This window comes from Mycteria americana, chromosome 9 (genome assembly GCF_035582795.1).
Source record: "Mycteria americana isolate JAX WOST 10 ecotype Jacksonville Zoo and Gardens chromosome 9, USCA_MyAme_1.0, whole genome shotgun sequence".
Lineage (NCBI taxonomy): Eukaryota > Metazoa > Chordata > Aves > Ciconiiformes > Ciconiidae > Mycteria > Mycteria americana.
This window is the reverse complement of record NC_134373.1, coordinates 17,066,602-17,079,210: the sequence shown is the minus strand read 5'-3', so window position 1 is coordinate 17,079,210 and position 12,609 is coordinate 17,066,602. Positions and strand designations below refer to the sequence as shown.

Genomic DNA, 12,609 nt, shown 5'->3' with positions numbered 1-12,609 from the left:
CTATTTTGGCATTTCAATTAATTTGCTTTGTTATTTTGTCTGAGTTTTTTTAGCCCATATTTTAAAAAATTAATCAAGTGGTTCTTTTATTGAGAATATACTGGTGGTGCCTTTACTGACTTTCTGATGTTCTGTAAGCTAATTTAGGAGGGCAGCAGGCTGGTAGCAATGAACTGCACATGTACGCTGTGTAGCCAAAACACTGAAGTTGTCATCAGATCCGTTGCTCCATCAAGATTTTGTGTTTTAAAGGACAGAATAGAGAAGGATTTTGTGTCCATATGGATTCCATGGTGGAAGTCAGAAGGAGTCGGGTCTTTCAGTGATGAAAAAAGGAAAGGGAAGAAAACCATGGAAATTGTGCCGGGGTATTCTGTCCAGTGTGGCAGACAGCGAGAGAGGTTCCTAGGCTGTCACTCACCACAGCTCTCAAGGTTTAAGGTGGGATGCTTGAAGCCTATGCTTGCAATAGGAGAGTGAGTCTCTTGAATAGCAGGAGAATTTCTGGGAATAAAGAGCTCGAGTACAGCCTCTAGAAGCACCTCCTGTGTCAGCCTCTTTAGTGCCCAACAGAAGGAGGAGAGTATTTCTTCTGGGTGTGTCAATGAAATAGAAAATTGCAGACAGAGTAAAGCTTCCTTATTCCCAGTTTTCAGCCCGGGGTTTTTGCTGTCCTCTGTGGGAAGGGAGAGGTTAGATTTGCACCAGGGAGTGGCAGTTCCCTCCTTGTGGCTTTCTGCAGCACTGGGGCAATGCTCTGCGGTGATGGCGAGTGGAAGGCAGTGACTCCAGCCGGGCCCCGGCACTCGCTTGCACCTCGGTACACAACCGAGGTGTTGCCTGAGGCAGGACTGCACTTTCTGCTCTTCTCTGCAGTCGTCCAAGTCGGTGTAACCCCACTGTTCCGGCCTTGTGGCAATCGCTGCAGAGGCTGACTGCCGTGAATCGGTCTGGTATGTTTTGCTGAGCCTTAGAGAGTGTGGGTTTGCTTATTCCAAAAAGATTACCTTGGTATGTATACAAAAGACAAAGGAGGGCATGGGTGGCGGAGGATGATCCCCAGTGGAAATATACAGGTGGTAGAAGCCAAGCGTGGTGTCTTGTCTCTGCTCTTTAATCTTGCGTCTCCTCACACCAATAATGTAGTAATTGTGGGGATTTTCAGGTTGCTAATGAAGCAGGGGTATCTTTTACACCACTGGAAGTGAGACACGACGTCAGCTGTTAAATAGAAATTTCCCAAACCTCAATCAGATGTAATGAAATTGTTCAATGTAACAATTTTCTCCTTTTTCTGAGTGCAGTTCTTGTTACAGCTTTGTGTTACTTTTGACATTGCAGCAATCTTTTCTCAGCAGTAGGAGGGGTTTCGAACACAGCGTTTTCTTCCTCTTACAAGGTTAGGAGTTCCGCTTCTCAGGTTGTAGCCTGATCCTTTTATATATTGCTAGCGGTAGCATGGAAGAGGATAGCAGATAGTAATAGGCCGAGAGTTATTGCACTTAGCTTCTGGCTACTGGCTGATAGATGCCCTTGCTCTGACTTGGTGAGTGATTACCAGATAGTTTGGCACCGGACTGGTGCTGCTCTTAATTGTGACTGATTCATTGGGCTGAAATATGTCACTAATTTAATTCAGCTATTTCATTAGTCTGATTGAATTGCATCCAGCTGTTAGAGGTGTATGGAAGAAAGGTACCTGACACACGAGGCAAGAGCACTAACCTCTGCATTAAACTATAAAACAGTCATTAGGACATCTAATGCTGAAATTGAATTGCTCCATAGAAATTTGGTTTCCAAGCACAATACTAATTAGCTGTAAGCTTGATGAATGTCAAGAATTAATTAAAACATTTCAGTGGCCTGTGTGGGTTTTAAATATTGTCATTATTGCCCCAATATTTTCAGTTCTTACACTAATTGCTTTTTAGAGAGTATGAATGGAATTATCTTCTGGAGTGACTGAGGGTACGAACGGTTCATTACATCATCGAAAATGGACCTCCTTGTCTCTGGATTTCCCTTTTTTTCCCTAAAATTTATCTACTGTTTTTCTTCCACTTTTGTGCATGCATTGCAAATAGGAAGGTAAGATCAGTGATTTTAGACCCAAACTTTATTTTGACAGCAGTCTGAGTTTTTCTTTCTTAGCTGTACTCTGGAGGCCAGCACGCTGTTGCTACCTACTTTCATTTTGGCAACAGGAAAATAGCTACAGCTCCATCAAATCATTTTTTGATTTTAATTAAATAGGATGTCAGCCAAAATCCATGATTATTTTGTCCTGTGAAAGGCCTGCAACAGTTTAAACATTTGGTACATGAAACGTCTGCAAGATAAAAAACATGTTGGGAAATTATGAATTGAAAGGAAATTCATAATCAAAGTCAGCTTTTGGTTGTTTCTCGAATATGATCTTAATGTAAAAATAGCTAAATTTTTGGTGCGGGAATTGCAGATGCATAGTGCAGCTGCTCATATTCCTTGTCTCTGATGATTCCTTGTCTCCACATGTTTGGCTACATAGTGAGAATGAATGTCCAACATGCCATGTTATAGACTGCAGGCATATGTATGACAAATACATGAGGTGACATGACACGGGAAGAGCCTTAACACTTGGAGGGCTTGCAGGGAGGCTCCTCTGAGTGTCGAGCAATGACAGAAACCACAAATTCCCAGGCTACACCTTGGTGCGATGCCCTGGCGCTTGCTTCATGTGCAATCACATATGACAGTCCTCAGTGCCTGTTCCTTGGGACCACAGAGGGAGAAGGATGGAGACGCTTTACCGTGTGTCTGCGAGATGTAGGTGGTGCCTGGGAGGCTGCCGAGGTGGGGAGAATTGAAAGGATCTTTTACAGTGCCGCGTTATTGACTTGTCTGCGTAGATGCGATGAATCCACCCTGCCTGCATGAGCTCAGCGGTGGTGTTTTCCATAGCAGTCAGTTTGGATCTCAGCGGTTCAGATTCAGGAGCTTTTGTGGACGGTGAGGTTAGTTTTTACCCTGAGACTTGCTTACAGAAATAAGCTTGTGCTTTGATATTTTTTTTTGTGAGGAGATTAGATGGTTACTGTGTGATAATAGCATTAAGTATGATGTCTCAGAAGTCAAGAAAATGCTTGTTCATTATCCCTTCTTTCAAAGCTTTACTTTAATAATTAATTATGCAATAACCCTTCCCCTAGTGAGAAATGCATTCAGTATTGTACTTCTTAAAATAAACTATTTTTGGCTAGTAGTCTCCATGCTGATTGCCTGGAGACATGACACAAATATATCCTGAAGAAAACAGTTATTTGGATTAACAGTGCTGTAAGAAGCTCAGTTCCAGGTTACTTGATTCTGTCTCTCCTATCCCCAGTTTTCCTGCCCAAGGGTGTAATATTTCACTCTAGCCTGTGAAACAAGTGGCAATAAATGTGTATCAATATACGTGTAAGTCACATTTTTTATGAAGGTATGATCCGTTTAATGCCTGGAGAAGATGAGCGTGGTCAAGATATACAACTTCTTTTGTGTATGGATAAGATGTCATTGGAAGGGCGTGATGTAGAAGCTCAGAGCAACCACATACTCGAGAAAGCAGGTCTGGGGCTATGTTTCAGACAGTGACAGTCTACTAGTTCACGGTTAATCTGTTTCATTGCTGTACCTCCAAAGGGGCAGCGGAGCGCCCAGCTTTCGTGCCTGTTTAAAAACACTGAGCCTACTGAAATCAGTTGGAAATTAGGCAGATGTGAAATATAGGCAAGTGGTTTGTATTAAACAAAATGAATGTAGAAGGAAATCCATAAAATGCCTCTCTCAAAGGTACACTTGACTCTCTTTCTCTCCCCTCTTTTTTTACGCAGTGCCGGTCCTAAAGGGGATAACATTTATGAATGGAGATCTACTATACTTGGACCTCCAGGTTCTGTATATGAAGGAGGAGTTTTTTTCCTGGATATCACATTTTCATCTGACTATCCATTCAAGCCACCAAAGGTAAGGGTAAGGTTTTTATTGTGTTTATCATTTTTTCACATGTGAGAAGAATGTAACTTGCAGCAAGGGAGTGCTCATCACTTTCTGAATATCAAATTTGTTTATGGTCTCTTGAAAACTACAAGGTCCAAAATCTTGGCTTGCAATTTCAGAAAAATCCTGTGTCTAATTTATTTCCTGATTACCACAGTCAATACTGATTTCCAAGCTTTACCAAGCGATAAATGAGAAGATAATTCTGATCAAGAGTTAAGATTCAAGGAATTTTAATTTTAATAGAAGACAACGCAAGACTTTCTTATGCTTCCATCTTCTCATTCCAGCTACTAAGACATATATAAAATAAACTTTTTTCTGTTATGAACCAGATTCTGTATTATATATTTTCACATAATTTTTAGGAAAATAACAGAAAGCTAAAATAAGTTTAGATAGACAAGTAGAGTGTTATATTGTGACTTCAAATTGGGTAAATTACTGTGATGATTTCTATTATTGTAAAATGTCAATCTATTTACAACTGGCAAGATCAGCAACCTTGTTTGATAATATTTTTAAGCAAAAGCTCTTTTTATTAAATGAAACTAATCTTAACTAAACTAAAATTTCATTTCCTTGCTCAGAAATAGAATGAACACTTAAGAAATCGTAATTTACTAATGGATATCAAAGAAGTTAAAGGTTGTTCCTTTCTCCCCTCCTTTAATGCCAAATTACAGCTCTTGACTAAGTCACCAGAAAGGACGCTGCTGACGTTCGTAAAGACTAAATACATTCTACCACACAACGTTTCTACAACTTATGGCTCTTGTGGCTACAGCATTGTTATTGTAAATCAGATACCTTTTTTCATTCCCAGAAGGATTACAGCGTAAATAATAATATACCCTCTGTATTTCACACTTCTCTGAAACCCACAAAATTTAATATTCTCTGAGTTAAGATTGTTATAATGAAGTAATGCAGAGTTTTAGACAACTGCCTCACGAAAATCTTGAGGATGTTTTTTTAAGAGCACGATCATTTTTGAATTTTCAGTAGTTTCAGAAAATATCATGGATTTTCCCCCCCTGCATCAGTATGAAGAAGAAAATTTTCCTCATCTTCTTGTGCTTTATGTAATTAAAGCACTTAAATATTTCTAACTTCTTATTTGTGCAGAATAATGCTTACATGCTCTACCATTATTAGTCTGAAATAATTTAAAAACAAGGATGGTGTTAGTTAGTGTGACAGCATTGTTTTGGATGTGTATTATGTCCTGCTTAATGAAGGGTAAGGCAAAGATTTCATTGCCAATTTGAACAATACGATATTCCAATTTTAAATATTAATTTTCACGGTCTATATTTAGGCTTTTGAAAGAAAGGAAAAGATCGGCTAATACTGCACATGCAGCCAAATTCTGTCTACTTCTTCACCTTCAGAAACCACAGTAAAGTTATTGTGATTAGATCGTTCTTGACAGGCAATGTGTTCATTAAATGGCATACAGTACTGCAAAGTAGGTCCTAGTTCTTGTAGGTACCAGACAGAGGGCCTCTGTGAAAGCAGTTTGTGCACCAAAGATCTCCACGGTCAGTTTCTTAAAGGTAGCCATGACTATAGTAAATACGCACTCTTCTGTTAAATAATTGTGTTTTAGAAAACGAGCAGTGAGGAGCTGCCTCCACAGCAGCTCTGCGGAACTGGGAGTACCCCAGGCGCTGCTGCTGCTCAGAGACAAGGGGCAGCACCCCTGGGCAACACTGAATGACTCTCTTCCTGTCTCTTATGCTGTGATTCTAGGTTACTTTCCGTACCAGAATTTATCACTGCAACATCAACAGTCAGGGAGTCATCTGTCTGGATATCCTGAAAGACAACTGGAGCCCCGCTTTGACTATTTCAAAGGTTCTGCTGTCTATTTGTTCTCTTCTGACAGACTGCAACCCAGGTAAGGAGCTGATAATTTACTGAGTGTCCACTCTTAGTAATTTGTTTGACTTATTTGCCATGGAATGTAATTTGCATATTTGATTGTATGCAGATTAAATAAAAATTAGTATTTTTAAAATTGGGGATGAAACACTCCCGCTTGGATGTGGTCCCACATTTAATGGCACTTTTCACTCCTGTGGCACAACAAAAAGTAAATAGCATTAGGCCCTTTTTTCCCCAAGGTATGGTGAAGAAAATAAGCTGATGTCATTGAAGGTCTGTATTGCAGGAGGTGCAGCAAGTGAGTGGTCAATCCAGGACAGCAACAAAGTTCTCTTGAGTTATAAACTCATAAATCCTGCAGGTTGGAAGAGGCCACAGGAAGTCTCTTGTCTTAAGACAGCAACTGAAACGTTTAGTCTTGCAAATGTGAGGGGGATGATGTTCAGAGAGATTTTTCCCTTTTTCAAAGAGAGTTCCTTGTTCCTTTTGGGAGGGGAGGAACTCCACTGGAAGCAGTGCAGTTTCTCAGCAACAACTGTGTGGCCAGTGTCATTAGGCAATGAATGCTAATTGCCTGTAGTCAGGGTAGGAACTGAGCAGTAGTGCTAAGATACAGTTAATATTCAAGGATCACCTCCTCCAAGCTAAGGAGCAATGCATCCCAACAAAGACAAAGTCAGGCAAAAATGCCAGGAGGCCTCCATGGGTGAACAAGGAGCTCCTGGACAAACTCAAACACAAAAAGGAAGCCTACAGAGGGTGGAAGCAAGGACAGGTAATCTGGGAGGAATACAGAGAAATTGTCCGAGCAGCCAGGGATCAGGTTAGGAAAGGTAAAGCCCTGGTAGAATTAAATCTGGCCAAGGACATCAAGGGCAACAAGAAAAGCTTCTATAGGTAAGTTGGTGATAAAAGAAGACTAGGGAAAATGTGGGCCCTCTCCAGAAGGAAACAGGAGACCTGGTTACCCAGGATATGGAGAAGGCTGAGGTACTCAACGACTTTTTTGCCTCAGTCTTAACCAGCAAGTGCTCAAGCCACATTGCCCAAGTCGCAGAAGGCAAAGGCAGGAACTGGGAGAATGAAGAACCACCCACTGTAGAGAAGATCAGGTTTGAGACCATCTAAGGAACCTGAAGGTGCACAGGTCCATGGGACCTGATATGAGATGCATCTACAGGTCATGAGGGAACTGGCAGATGAAGTTGCTAAGCCACTATCCATCGTATTTGAGAAGTCGTGGCAGTCCGGTGAAGTTCCCACTGACTGGAAAAGGGGAAACATAACCCCCATTTTTAAAAAGGGAAAAAAGGAAGACCCAGGGAACTACAGGCCAGTCAGTCTCACCTCTGTGCTTGGTAAGATGATGGAGCAGATCCTCCTGGAAACTATGCTGAGGTACATGGAAAATAAGGAAGTGATTGGTGACAGCCAACATGGCTTCACTAACGGCAAATCGTGTCTGACAAATTTGATGGCCTTCTACGATGGGGTTACAGCATTGGTGGATAAGGGAAGAGTAACTGATGTCATCTACCTGGACTTGTGCAAAGCATTTGACACTGTCCCGCGTGACATCCTTGTCTCTAAATTGGAGAGACATGGATTTGACGGATGGACCACTCGGTGGATAAGGAATTGGCTGGACTCAAAGAGTTGCAGTCAATGGCTCGATGTCCAAGTGGAGACTAGTGACGAGTGGCGTTTCTCAGGGGTTGGTATTGGGACTGGCACTGTTTAACATCTTTGTCGGCAACATGGACAGTGGGATTGAGTGCACCCTCAGCAAGTTTGATACCAAGCTATGTGGTGCGGTCAACACGCTGGAGGGAAGGGATGCCATCCAGGGGGACCTTGACAGGATTGAGAGGTGGGCCTGTGCAAACCTCATGAAGTTCAACAAGGCCAAGTGCAAGGTCCTGCACATGGGTTGGGGCAATCCCGAGCACAAATACAGGCTGGGTGGAGAATGGATTGAGAGCAGCCCTGAGGAGAAAGGACTTGGGGGTGTTGGTTGATGAGAAGCTCAACATGACCCAGCAATGTGCGCTTGCAGCCCAGAAAGCCAACTATGTCCTGGGCTGCATCAAAAGAAGCGTGGCCAGCAGGTCGAGGGAGGTGATTCTCCCCCTCTACTCTGCTCTCATGAGACCCCACCTGGAGTACTGTGTTCAGCTCTGGGGCCCCCAACGTAAGAAGGACATGGACTTGTTGGAGCGAGTCCAGAGGAGGGCCACGAAGATGGTCAGAGGGCTGGAGCACCTCTCCTATGAAGACAGGCTGAGAGAGTTGGGGTTGTTCAGCCTGGAGAAGAGAGGGGTCTGGGGAGACCTTACAGCAGCCTTCCAGTACCTGAAGGGGCCTACAAGAAAGCTGGAGAGGGACTTTTTGCAAGGGCATGTAGGGATAGGACAAGGGGTAATGGCTTTAAACTGAAAGCGGGTAGATTTAGATTAGATGTAAGGAAGAAATTCTTCATTATGAGGGTGGTGAGGCACTGGAACAGGTTGCCCAGAGAAGCTGTGGATGCCCCAGCCCTGGTAGTGTTCAAGGCCAGGTTGGATGGGGCTTTGAGCAACCTGGTCTAGTGGAAGGTGTCCCTGCCCATGGCAGGGGGGTTGGAACCAGATGATCTTTAAGGTCCCTTCCAACCCAAACCATTCTGTGACTCTAAGATGACAGTTAATTTACGGAAGACTGGTAATGATCAGCAAGAAATGGATTAGCCTCTTCGATACAAAAGTTTGATGACTCCTGAAGCAAACTGGATTCCCTCAGTGTGTGTCCATAGTCCCGATACCCTAACGTACACTAGTCTTGTCCCAGCACTGTGACAGGAGTGCGCCAGGCTGCTCTCACTGAATGTCCCCTGCACCCATCAGCCCTTCCAAAGGGGTGAAAGCAGGGCACCTGGCTGGGGCAAGATTCATTAATATGCAGATAACCACAACAGATTTTTCTGTTTTCTTTTTCTGTTCATTGTGCCGTGTGTGTTTTCTCTTGGAAATGTCTTGTATGATAAGAGTCCCACTATATCTCACAGCATTTTCTGGCCTAACAAAGACTATATTTTGGAATAGATTCTGTATTTTAAATCATGTGTTGTGGGGGTTTTTTATCGTGGAATGGTTCCTAATGGTTTTCATCTTCTCCTGCCTTTTGCAGCTGACCCTCTGGTTGGAAGCATAGCCACTCAGTACCTGACCAACAGAGCAGAACATGACAGGATAGCCAGACAGTGGACCAAGAGATATGCAACATAAATGACAAACTACTTGTGCAGTGTGAAGGTGCAGAAGGCAACTTTGCAGTGTGCAACAAATCTTTATAGCCTTTACAATACGGACTTCTGTGTATATGTTATACTGATTCTACTCTGCTTTTATCCTTTTGAAGACTGGGATACTGCCCCCAAAAAAGGTAAATGCTATCAAGAGTAGAAATTTGTAGCTGTAGATTAGTTATGTTTAAAATGCCTACTTGCAAGTCTTGCTTCTTTGGGATATCAAAATGTATTTTGTGATGTACTAAGGATACTGTTCCTGAAGTCAACCAAATATTATAGTGCATTTTAGCCTAATTCATTATCTGTATGAAGTTATTAAAGGTAGCTGTAGATTACTAGGAATTATGTCATTTGTATTAAACCCAGATCTATTTCCAATATGTGGTACATGCTGTTGTGAAAACTGTTTTAACTTTTACCTTTGTCAGTTTGTAATGAAAGGATTTCCTTTTTCCCTTTGTAGCTCAGAGAGCACCCAGTGTATCATCTCAAACACAATAAACATGTTCCCCAAGGAGTAGTTTCTTTGTTTTCCTATTTTAAATTAATATTTGAATAAATTTAATTATAGTAACAAGGCAGGGCCAATGTATCACAGATCCCTGTGGATAATCTTTAAATTAATATACGTAAGCAAAGGCTTGCTATTAAATGTTTAATGCACACCTGTGGATTGTTTAAGTTTTCCCTGTTTTGTTTTTTAGAGAACAACTGTCATTTCTAGAATTTCCTTAAATTTAATACTGTTCGGCTCTTTCTCAAGTTGGAAGGAGAGCATCGCGTATGCTTACTCCAGAAGTTAATGTAGCTGGTTGCTTCAGGGCCAGCCCTGCTCTCATAACAGACTGCCTGAGTCTTGCTACAAATTTTTTTTGCAGGACGAGGGCCAAGTTAGAGATAGTCTGGTGTTTTTGTTTCTGAGTAAAGCAAGTCGGACTTGCTGATCTAGAGAACTACAGTTACCCATTGAAAATGGTCTTCCAAAGCATGATTGAACACTATATCATCTGTCCAGAAAAGAAAGTAGTAGAATAAATTTAATCAGCTTTTTATGACATAAAAACAGTTGTGGGGGAAATGAACCTTTGTTAGTGAAAATGAAATCTGTAAAACTTTTAGACTGCGTTTCCCCCCTTTCACTTTCTGGCTTGGAAATTTTGTAACATCTGTAAGTAACAAAGATATACAGCTTTATAGTACATACAGTTTAAAAAGTAGAGTCACTAATAGTTTTATAATTTAAGCTTTTATAGGTTGCCAGTCACAATACTGATTATAAAAAAGAGACTTGATCCCTTTAAATGATTTTTAAAATTACACTTAATTTTAAATTTTACAGTCTCCCTTACTACCTGGTGTTTTTGGAGATAATGTAGCACTTCCATCAATAAGATGCTCTGCTCATTTAATATATGAAAACTGAATGTTAAGTTTAAATATTAAAGCAATAGAAAAAATGTTAAAGATTTAGATCTAAAGTTAGCCATCACTATATAGGTCCCTGGTTTTTGTATCACGTAACCCTTGACCATGAATTGTCCACCCTACTTTAAATATTTCTACAGATTCCTGAAGGTGGCTTGAAGAACTGTGTATCCCAAATATCTCAACCTAGAAGCCAGTCTCTCTTGGTAGCTACAAGATAGCTTTAGAGTTCAGGTTATAAAGTGCAAAAGGGAATGAGAAACAGGGGATCTGGCAGGTGAATATGCCTAAGTCAGGTAACAGGCTAATGCCAGGAGATGAAGTGCTGGATATCACTGCTGAAGGTGACCAGAGTTTCTCATTATGTCATTGGACGTGTGAGAAATAGCACAGATTGGCAAAGAAACAAGGGGCTATCACATCCAGGCTGGACATCTAAAGTCTGCTCACTGCTGACCGTTAGCGCACTCGTGGGTGACACGGTGCTCGTACACCACTCCAGAGACTTTCCAGTGAAGAGCAAACTATGTATTTCACACGTTAACTGTGTTGCCTACAGAATTTACAGATATTTATATCATAAAATATTATGGTATAAAAATACAGGTTTTAATCCTAATTTTAATGTATTTTGGTTTTGTATTGTACCTACAACTTCAGATACCTAGGTGTACAAGTGGGATGCCTTGTTAGTGTTGCCCCATCTTGCCTTCCTTGCAATTGGATCCTTTACACTGAATTCCCATCCTTTTTTTTTTTTTTTTGTTGGTTTGTCATGATTCTGTTCTTTTTAATGTAGTTTTTTTGTGTGTAAATTTTATATTTACTGAAGTAAAGGTTGTTTTTGTGTAAACATTTAAACTTTAAAAAAAGAAAAGAAGCTAATTTTGTTTCTCAAGTTCTCTCTGCTAAACCATGCAGTAGAAAGAAATTTGTATTGTTAAATAAATCAATTAGTTGTTAAATGAGAATGTGTGTCTGTTTTCATGGGGAGGGGAGAAATGTCTGCTGGAAATATATCCAAAATACCAGTTGCAAAGAGCATCTGGTGTTTTCAAACTGTTTCCTTCCTGGCTGTGCTGGGGTGAATGCCGGACACTACCAAAGCACAGCACTGATCCCGTTTTACAATTTTAATTCTCAGATCCATCTTCTTATCATCAATCACTGGGCTCTGTATTTGGGAAAAAGTGAATTGCAGTGACATTTTTGTGAAAAGACCAGCTAAAGTTACTGCACATCCCCTCCCTCTTCCTCTCCATTTTGGATGGGCTCTTCTTGTTCCGTTGTCTTTGGAATTTGAGTGGGGAACATATGCAGCTGGCTGGGAAGGTGCCTAAACTGGGCTCCGTCATCTCCCGGCACAAGGAGTGCTCACGTGGGAACCATTTGTCCCAGCCTTTGAGCTGTGACGCTCCTGAGGAACAGAGAGGGCCAAACCAAATGGGCAAACACAGTCACACCTCTCTGCTTTTCAGCTGAAGTGGTGGGAACATTCAGAGCAAATATTTCGTTGTATCAAATGAGAAGGGATGGGTGAATATAAACATATCAAATATAAATAAATACAATGGAAAGGCAAATGTATATCAGCCTTGTTATTTCTGTACTAACATGTTCTTGGTGAGCTGCTGCATGTTCTGTGATGTCTTAGCAATGTGTGGGGTGCCCTATGTGGAGACGGTCTCGCTTACTGATCAATGTTGACTAGCGATTGTTCAAAGTCCATAGCCAGAATGGGAAGGGGAGTCATATGGGGCTAGAAAGCAAGACTGCAGGGGAGCCTGAGCCCCGGGCCAGGCTTGCACAGCCTTGTAAGGAAAGCAGGAACCGAACCAGGTCTGGTTTGTGCTCTGCTCTCTCCCTGCCTCTTGCGGGGGGAAAGGAAACTACCACCCTTTGCTGCACACCGGTTCCTGCTCTGTACCAACTTACTTGTGGCCGTGGGTATTGCAGAAAGTGAGACCAAGCTTTTCCCTTTC

At 41.7% G+C, this 12,609-nt stretch overlaps 1 protein-coding gene across 2 annotated transcripts in view; it reads left to right on the top strand.

Moving 5' to 3' along the window:
• Nucleotides 1-9,719, top strand: part of UBE2E3 (ubiquitin conjugating enzyme E2 E3) — a 60,027-nt gene extending 50,308 nt beyond the window's left edge. The window contains exons 4-6 of one of the 2 annotated variants that reach the window (XM_075511807.1): nucleotides 3,861-3,999; nucleotides 5,782-5,929; nucleotides 9,082-9,719. In XM_075511807.1, coding sequence (XP_075367922.1) covers nucleotides 3,861-3,999; nucleotides 5,782-5,929; nucleotides 9,082-9,179 — 385 coding nt within the window. In that variant the 3' untranslated portion in view covers nucleotides 9,180-9,719. The remainder of the gene's footprint in view (nucleotides 1-3,860; nucleotides 4,000-5,781; nucleotides 5,930-9,081) is intronic. The other variant, XM_075511808.1, reaches the window with a different exon arrangement.
• Nucleotides 9,720-12,609: the final 2,890 nt, after the last annotated feature.